The sequence below is a fragment of the Rhamphochromis sp. 'chilingali' genome (assembly GCF_963969265.1).
Source record: "Rhamphochromis sp. 'chilingali' genome assembly, chromosome: 9".
In the NCBI taxonomy this organism is placed as follows: domain Eukaryota; kingdom Metazoa; phylum Chordata; class Actinopteri; order Cichliformes; family Cichlidae; genus Rhamphochromis; species Rhamphochromis sp. 'chilingali'.
Genome location: NC_137936.1, coordinates 10,435,831 through 10,444,224, shown reverse-complemented (window position 1 = coordinate 10,444,224; position 8,394 = coordinate 10,435,831). Strand labels below are relative to the sequence as shown.

Sequence of the window (8,394 nt, the reverse complement as noted above, 5' to 3'; positions counted from 1 at the left end):
CTGGCTGGTGTAATAGCTTTCCTTAGCTATGTGGTGTACTGTATCTGCTTGTACAGTGTCAGCTGAAACTGATGTTTTATGTAAATGATGATTCCACACACGACGGGCCTTCAGTGAAATACACTCACATGCTTTCACTCATTTCTGTGGAGAACACATCAGAGCATTAAACATGCAAAACAGAAACAAAGAACACAATATTAGCTTGAAGTTGGTGTTGTGGGTTAAGATTTTAAAAAAAATGTACATCCCAACTACACAATAATAAAGATGTTATTTTTTTAAGCCAACCACTCCAATCTGTCTTCTCACTTGAGATTTTTGTGACTGCATACCTTGTGATGGGTTTCTTTATGAGGGTTTTGTGCAGTACTGTTCGTGTTGTGGTTATTTCTTGATAATGGGATTATTTGTGGGCGGCGCGGTGGTTAGCACTGTTGCCTCACAGCAAGAAGGTCCTAAGGTTGACTCCATCATCTGGACGGGGCCTTTCTGTGTGGCCAACATGCTGTGCAGTGTGTGCTTAAAAATTTTAAGGAAACTGATTTTCAACTGGACTGAAAATCAGTGGCAACAGGTCTCCAGGAGTGAGGGAGCCAAATCAAAAACGTCAAATCGTCAATATGTACGGAGGTGTTTAGGAGAGAGGTCCAACAGTGAGTGCCTACGGCCATCTGTAAAACACTGTGGAGGGGCTGTCATGGTGTAGGGTTGCATTTCAGCCAGTGGTTTTAGAGATCTTGTTAAAATTGATGGGATTTTAAACAGATTAATCAGATTTTGATCAACCAGGAAATACCATCTGAAGATAATCTGATTATCAACATTGAGCAGTGTGGGATCATCTTTGATGTCCTTCAAGAAGCCTGCAGAACTATTTCTGAAGACTCATTTAAAAAATGACAAGAGAGCTTACCTAAAAGACATCAGGCTGTGATTAAGAATAACGGTGATCAAATCAAATGTTGACTTACAAGCTGTTCTGCCTTTAAAAAAGTATTTCTATGTGCGTTTATACCTTCCAATCAATTGCTGCATTTCCTACTTTCTTAGCAAAATATAAATATGGGGTGATTTAACACTTATGCACAGTACTGTACAGTCAAATGCATGAACCATGGTATCACAATGGAAACTTAGGAAGTTGCAAAGCTATCTTGCCATTATTGTAAAGTTAATTTGGCTGCGTCCTCTTCGAGCCAGGACAGAAACACAAATCTCTTCCTCCCTGCGTGTGACGGCAGTATCAGCCTCCACGAGTCACAACTTTTGTGAAGCATGTGTGCGTGTAGTAAGTACAGCTGCTCAAATTAAAGTGGATTTTTTTTTTTTTTTTTAAGAAATACTTAAGGTTATTGTGAAAATGGCGCTTTCTTCACAGCACACTCAAGTCTTGATTTGGATCGAACGATTCGGATTAACTTGTGAATGTGAACAAACACCGTCAGACTCACACCCTGCCTGCACTTCCCCTTCCTGGCGGCTGAAACGGCGCACAGCAGTTACACACGCATAAGGCAAAATGTGGTTAAAGGGCAGGCTCAGAACAACTTCCTCTGAAACAGAGCAAATCCATTTATAGGAACAGCAACAGTGCAGCAAAAACGTCAGCTTTCAAACACAAACAGGTATAAACAACTGAGTTTTATTATTATATTTCCGTATCTTCTTGCATGACTGATGGCAGTTTCTTTACAGTGAGCTCTTTCTACGTTTGACTTAACACTTCCACAAACAAGTATGTCCTGAACAGAGAAAATTTGGAGACAATTTAAAACGACAGCGACAGAACACAAAAAAAAATACAAAATTCTTCTGAGTTTCATTTGGAACAGCACAGCCTCAGTGCTCCTGTACTCATGGTTATCAACTTGATTAATACTTTAAGGACCCGCCTTTGTTTGGGGATTTGTTCTAAGTGGCTGAAAATGAAACTGTAAATATTTCATTATGTACAGTCATTGATATTCATGAGTACAGGAAGACACTCGGGTGTAAAGGGTAAATAAAGGGCATCAAAGCCAGATTGGTCACGTTCCTCTCCTCTCGGGTCAGCTGCTTACTCCTTTAACTCTCCACTCTTCTGCCGAGTGGCAGTTGGAACATTCCCAGGGTGGCACGGGGGAAACACTAACACTTCCATCAGAACTGTAAAGACAAGAGAATCAAATTAACACGAGGCAATAATAAAAGCGGAGCCGCTGCAGGAAGCGAACAAGTTACTTACATTCTTGAGGAATTCTTCGGCAACGATACGGGCCCTGGCATTAACCGAAAGTTTCATCTCACTGATCTCCTTGTCGATCTCCTCCATGAAGTGGATGACAAAGTCCACCAACTTGTGTTTGTACATCTGCTCCGTGTGGAAGTTGGTAATCAAGAAGCTAATATCATATCCCTAAAATAAGAGCGGAAAAAATAAAAGACACCATTTGTGTTACTGCATTAAAGCTATTGTAAATACTGAGATATTTAATGTTGTTTCCTTCTTTTGCTTGCTCCCTTTAGGGGTCAACAGCGGATCATCTGCCTCCAACCCCCCCATCCCTAACATCCTCCCCTGCTGCACCAACCGTCTTCTAGATCTTCTTTATTGAGGTGTTTACTGTCTGTATGATGTTTCTAAAACATGCATGCATGAAGACCTTTATGACTCATTTAGCTCCCACACTTCCTCGTTTTGTACGTGGTATTCTTCCTCTGATACTGTTAATAAGTACTGATTTCTCTTTTGTCACTCGCTGTCTCTTACCTCTACTGGCTTCCTCCGCAGAATGAAGAAGTTCTCTGCTCTCATCATCATGAAGCGCATAAACTTGTGGCAAAGGATCTTCTCGATCTCATCGGCCTGCAGTCAATCATAGTAGTTTTTAAAGAGCGTTAGAATATTCTGGAAAGTCATAACCACAATAAAAGTTAAAGCCATTCTAGCTCTACTGACCTGCTTGACAGCAATACTGACTCTGACGGAGTTGATGGATCCCTCGATGAGAACCTTCTCCTTGTCATTACGGCTGATCACCACCGGCTGAAGCAGCAGCTCCTTACTGCTCCTGTAACAACAGCAAAAACAGTCCTTCTAAACACAGTAAAACTCAACGTTATGCTCGAGACCCCGCAACACTGAACGGGGAGGACACCTGCGAACAAGCTGAGGCAAGTCCCTTCAGTCCAACTTTAAAGCCTTGCCCTTGCTTGTAGCCATTTTTCTTCCCTCCTTGATTTTCTTATGCAAGTTTGCACATGACTGAACTCGTCTGCCAGCAGCTGATCATAATACACACATCTTTAGGGCAGGAGAAACATGAGGAAGCATAGGGTGGGAAGCAGCAGGGGACAAACCAGTGAGACTCAATTGAGTGCTGCTAAACATACCTGACCTCCACCTCTGGCTTGTTGTGGCGCTCCACCACCTGAGAGGAGAAGTTCTCCAGACATAGGGCTGCCTGCAAGGTGGCCCTCACAGCGTTTAAGTAGGGGCGCAGAGTCGCTGTCTGAAGAGAAAAGTAATAAAAAGTCAATACCTGGGAGGATTCGGCCACATGCAATGAGATCCTTCCAGTTGAATAAAGGTAAATCGCCCAGCAGGGACTTGTGTTTAAGGCTACGCATGACAATAATCCGTGTGCAAGTCTCACTTGACAGCTATCTGTTATCACAGGCAGAATGAACAAGTATCTACTAATGCTACGTAGCTACGTGTAGATCTATCTGCGATATGAATGCAGAAGAGGATGTGATGCCTTCAGGTGATCGACACTGCAGCTCATCCAAATTATTTCCTGTATTTATGCCAGCTATATACGTCGCTTTTCCACGGTTTAAGGACAAACTGTGGTGAAGCTACAGGTCATAGAAACGAGCAGAAAAGGAAACGAGAGGAAAAGACAGCTCAGTCAATCTGTTTCTGCAAACCGTATCAAGGATGCCCGTAATCTCATTTTGCTGCAGCCAACCAGAAACCACGTCTACAAGGAACACACAGCTAGCTAGCTAATCTTAGGTTAAATATGGCAGTAGTTACTTGGGGTAATTGGCTAAATAATTAAATATAAAGCTGAGTGTTGTGCTGGAGACTTACCATTTTTGAGCTGTAAAAGACGGAAGTTCCTCAGCCACGCCTGGGACGACTCTTCCGTAAATCCTACATAGTCGAGAAAATCTATGGTGTGTTCGTTTTGATGCAAGGGTTAGTCTAATGAATCGTTTTTACCCACCCAGCGTAAATGTTCGCGTTTATTTCTCCGCCCAGGTGGAGTGTATTTTTAGTAAAACGAGCACACCCTAGGGTGTTCCCATTCTGCACTATGAAGAGGGGACAACGGCTGTTGTCTCACGAGTTTTTATTTTTACCTTATATGGTTTTCATAGTTAGATGTCAATTATCAAGATTAACGTACACAAACTATACTGTCTAACTTCCAAATTAAAAGCTTGGCAGCAAATATTTTTAATACGCCTAGATTTGGTATCATCCGATGATACCATTGTGATAGACTACTCAACAGGCTCTATGAAGCGCCAAGTCTCCAGACTCTGTATTCTCAGACTTGCCACTTTTTAAATTGCTTTTACGACTTAAAATGCCTGGTTAGGTTTTGTAAAAATTTAACTATCTTATTTTTTCTCCTGAGAATCGTCATTATATATAAAATGGGACATCATTTTAGGTGAATAATTTTCACACACACACCCCTCTTACCACAATGGTTTCACCCATCATGGACGCCATTCAGTGAAGGTAACTATCGCTGCTCTAAAATATTATACACATTATAATTTGTGCGCTATATTTGTGTGGTGTGGGTTTAAAACGCCCATATTTAAAGCGTCTGTGCGCAAATCATGAATATAAAAGAAACCCTTGTTAGAATTTAAACGTATTCTCCAGCATTTCGGGCCCAGCGAGCCTGCGCTCTTTAAAGCAGTCCCGACTGTACGTGCGGCCGTACGTAAGTGTTTCTGAATTTGTGTGTGAGAGCTACAGCACAGAGCTGGACTCACATTGTATGCCAGTCTGATAATCTAATGAGTACTTTGTCTTATGCCAGTAAAATCACTGTCAGGTCTTTGCTGCAATACATCATGAGTGAGCTGAAGGACTGCCCCCCACTGAAATACTACGACTTTAAGCCCGTGGAGCATGTCAAGGTATGCCCCCGCTACACTGCTGTGCTGGGCCGCTCAGAGGATGATGGCATCGGCATCGAAGAGCTGGATACCCTGCAGCTGGAGCTGGAGACACTGCTGTCGTCAGCTACCCGCCGCCTCCGAGCACTGGAAGAGCAGAGACAGGTAGGAACAAGCTGGTGACCGCTCTTCTTTCATGTAACTTTTCTTTTAACCATAAGGCTTTCATCTCTAAGCATCTAGATGCAGCCTTGTATATTAAAGGCTACCATAATTTTTTTCCTCTCTATTTATCTCAGATCCTTACAGACTGGCAAGATAAGAAGGGAGATAAACGCTTTCTGAAGCTGGGAAAAGACCCAGACCCCGCTGCCTCATCTCGCCACAAACCAAAGAAGCAGAAATTGGACGGTAAAGGGGGTCATGGGCCAGGCCAAGGTCCCGGCAGACCCAAAACCAAAAACCTGCAGCCAAAAGTACAAGAGTATGAATTTACAGATGACCCTCAAGACATTCCCCGCAACCCTAAAAATGATGCTCCCAACAGGTCCGCAACAACTTACAAAATATATCTGCTTAGTTTATTTTCTCTTTGATGTTTCTTTTTTTTTTCCTTCTAATTTTCAAGTTATTCTTAGATGTGTGTTTTAGCAAGAAAAGAACTTTATTCTTATATTACCTTGTAATATTTCTGTTTTTAAGATTCTGGGCCTCAGTGGAGCCATACTGTGCAGATATTACAAATGAAGAAGTACGATTGTTGGAGGAGCTTCTTAAACCACCAGAGGATGAAGCAGACTACTTCAAGGTATGACATAGAGCCATGCACGCAATGTTATGTTACAAATAACTGTATGCAATGCAGTGAATAAGAGTGTTTTGAGGTTTGGGGCTGATCTGTGTTAATGGTAGATTCCAGCATTGGGAAAACACTACTCTCAGCGGTGGGCTCAGGAGGATCTGCTGGAGGAGCAGAGGGAAGGAGCACGAGCCAACGACAAAAAGAAAAGCGTCATGGGAGGGCCGCTTTCTGAATTGGACGCAAAAGGTGAGGGGAAGGCTCACTTGTGCCTACACGTGACTGTGCATGAACTAGTAACTCCACCTTAACACTAACATTTATCTTCACTTGCTGTAGATGTGGACTCGCTGCTGAAAAAGTCAGAATCCCAACACGAATCTCCAGAAGACGGTTGTCCCTTTGGTCCTCTCACACAGCGTCTGCTGCAGGCCCTTGTAGAGGTCAGACTCATCATTTTGTGACCAGCTTTTGCCCTGATAACGCTTATAACAATGCATTATTGCGTTGTAAAAAATACAAATAATAATATACATATAAATACATGAGCATGGTTTCTTCCAGGAGAACATTATATCCCCCATGGAGGATTCTCCTATACCGGACATTTCAGGAAAGGATGCTAACGATGGTGCTGGGACTTCACCCCGAAGCCAAGGAAAAGCTTTTAGGTATAATGTCAGCATCAAATAAATTTTTGATGTATTACATGAGAGAACCTCCTGAAATAGCAGCCATTTTTAAACACATCTCCTCATCCACACAGACCTCGGTATCCTCAGCATGAAACAAAAGAAAAACCGCATTCAATCTTTTTTAGGATGTTTTGGCAGGTCAGCAGCTAACTCTTCAAAGTACCTCAATTTGCTGTCTACTTTCATGCAGCTGTGCCTGCACACACAAACGTGGATGTTAATTCCTCTCCATTAAATTTAAAGGGAAAAATTGGTTCTAGATTTAAGGTGGTAACATTGGTTGTTTTAGTGGTGTTTTCCGCTCTGCATCTGCATATTTCTTATGATCTTTGCCATCTTTAGCGTTCCTCATACGCGCTCCCTGGAGGCTCGAATCAAAGAGGAGCTGGTAGCCCAGGGGTTGCTGGACTCCGAGGAGCGACCTGGCCAGGGAGGAGACTCTGAGGATGAGGTCCTTGCAGAGCTGCTGAAGAGACAAGCAGAACTCAAAGCCCTGACCGCTCACAACCGAGCCAGAAAGCAGGAGCTGCTACGGTGAGGACAGAGAGCAGCAGTGGTTCTGTTTGCCACCTAAGTGAAACTACATGTGTTAGAGATCTTTGATCACATGAAACTCTGGATTTGCTGTTTTTTCACAGGTTGGCAAAAGAGGAGATGCGCAAACAGGAGTTAAGGCAGAGAGTCAGGGTGTCTGACAATGAGGTGATGGAGGCGTTCCGGCGAATCATGGCAGCCAGGCAGAAGAAACGTACCCCAACTAAGAAGGAGAAAGATCAGGCCTGGAAAGCACTGAAGGAGAGGGAAAGCATTCTCAAATTACTGGATGGATAGAGGAAACCACAGTTTCTGTGGTGAAAAAAATATTGGAAGAAACCTCTTCAACCTAACACACAGCTCAAACAGCTGTCAGTTGCATCAAAGGCCTCTTTCAGGCTTCTCTCTCCGTTGACCTGCCGGCATCTGGACACGCCGGCTTCATGATAGAACACAGACCATGCTGACTTTTGGGAATTGGAAATGGTCAAAATGGCTTTATTCTTACTGTAAATAGAAATTAATATAACTTGTTATTGCATGGTATTTTCTAGTGGGTTGGGCTGAGCAACTCGCAAATATGCACTGTGCACATGCAGTCATGTTAACTCTGCAGCAAACAGTCTCACTTGTGTCGCTCAGCCTGATCTAGTGGCATTACTGTTGCAATGCAGGCTCCTCACTGATGTATGAAGCCACACGTTCAGATTCCAGCAGTTAAATGGAAGGTATGTGAAAGAGGCCAGTGATGTAACATACCGTTTATTACAGCTCTGCATGATTTAGGTAGGAACGTTTCTGTAGTTGTTTTTGTTCCATGTGATGTACAGCAGAGCAATCATCGGATCAGTAACATTCAGCATGCATCACTGACTTTTATACTGTTGTTTGAAACGTTTTTCTTTTGTTGGTTCATTTTTATTTTTTTTTACGTTTTTTAAATTTCATCTGCCATTGTCATGCTGTGAAAAGAATACATCAGTACAATTTAAGAACAGGTTTTGTATATGTTAAAAAAAACAGACAAGATGCTGCAGTGTGTGCAGCAACATCTCTTCCCTTCAGTGCTAACAGTGGGTCCACCAGGAGCAAAAAAAAGACATAGACCATTGCTACTTATTAAAACAATAAAACTGTTACATCTGTTGATATTTGTGCTTTTGCTTTCTTTATGTTCTTAGTCAGTTTATTTATTAGCAACATGTTTAAAAAATGCTGACCACATAATTAACAATA

The 8,394-nt window shown here is 42.5% G+C and overlaps 2 protein-coding genes across 3 annotated transcripts; one reads left to right on the top strand and one right to left on the bottom strand.

The window, feature by feature from the left end:
* Nucleotides 1-1,629: 1,629 nt before the first annotated feature.
* On the bottom strand, nucleotides 1,630-4,236 carry arpc4l (actin related protein 2/3 complex, subunit 4, like). The gene is made up of 6 exons (XM_080892269.1): nucleotides 4,082-4,236; nucleotides 3,376-3,494; nucleotides 2,942-3,053; nucleotides 2,753-2,848; nucleotides 2,228-2,398; nucleotides 1,630-2,148 (listed from the first exon to the last, which is right to left on the bottom strand). Exons 1-6 carry the CDS (start codon nucleotides 4,082-4,084, stop codon nucleotides 2,143-2,145), a joined length of 507 nt encoding a protein of 168 aa, XP_080748395.1. The 5' UTR covers nucleotides 4,085-4,236; the 3' UTR covers nucleotides 1,630-2,142.
* tada3l (transcriptional adaptor 3-like) lies at nucleotides 3,555-8,307 on the top strand. 2 transcript variants are annotated; one of them, XM_080892267.1, is made up of 10 exons: nucleotides 3,555-3,572; nucleotides 4,635-4,741; nucleotides 5,052-5,295; nucleotides 5,430-5,677; nucleotides 5,833-5,938; nucleotides 6,043-6,178; nucleotides 6,269-6,372; nucleotides 6,494-6,600; nucleotides 6,967-7,158; nucleotides 7,263-8,307. In XM_080892267.1, exons 3-10 carry the CDS (start codon nucleotides 5,086-5,088, stop codon nucleotides 7,453-7,455), a joined length of 1,296 nt encoding a protein of 431 aa, XP_080748393.1. In that variant the 5' UTR covers nucleotides 3,555-3,572; nucleotides 4,635-4,741; nucleotides 5,052-5,085; the 3' UTR covers nucleotides 7,456-8,307. The 2 variants fall into 2 exon arrangements, with proteins under 2 accessions (XP_080748393.1, XP_080748394.1); XM_080892268.1 differs by lacking the exons at nucleotides 3,555-3,572; nucleotides 4,635-4,741 and adding an exon at nucleotides 4,761-4,952.
* Nucleotides 8,308-8,394: the final 87 nt, after the last annotated feature.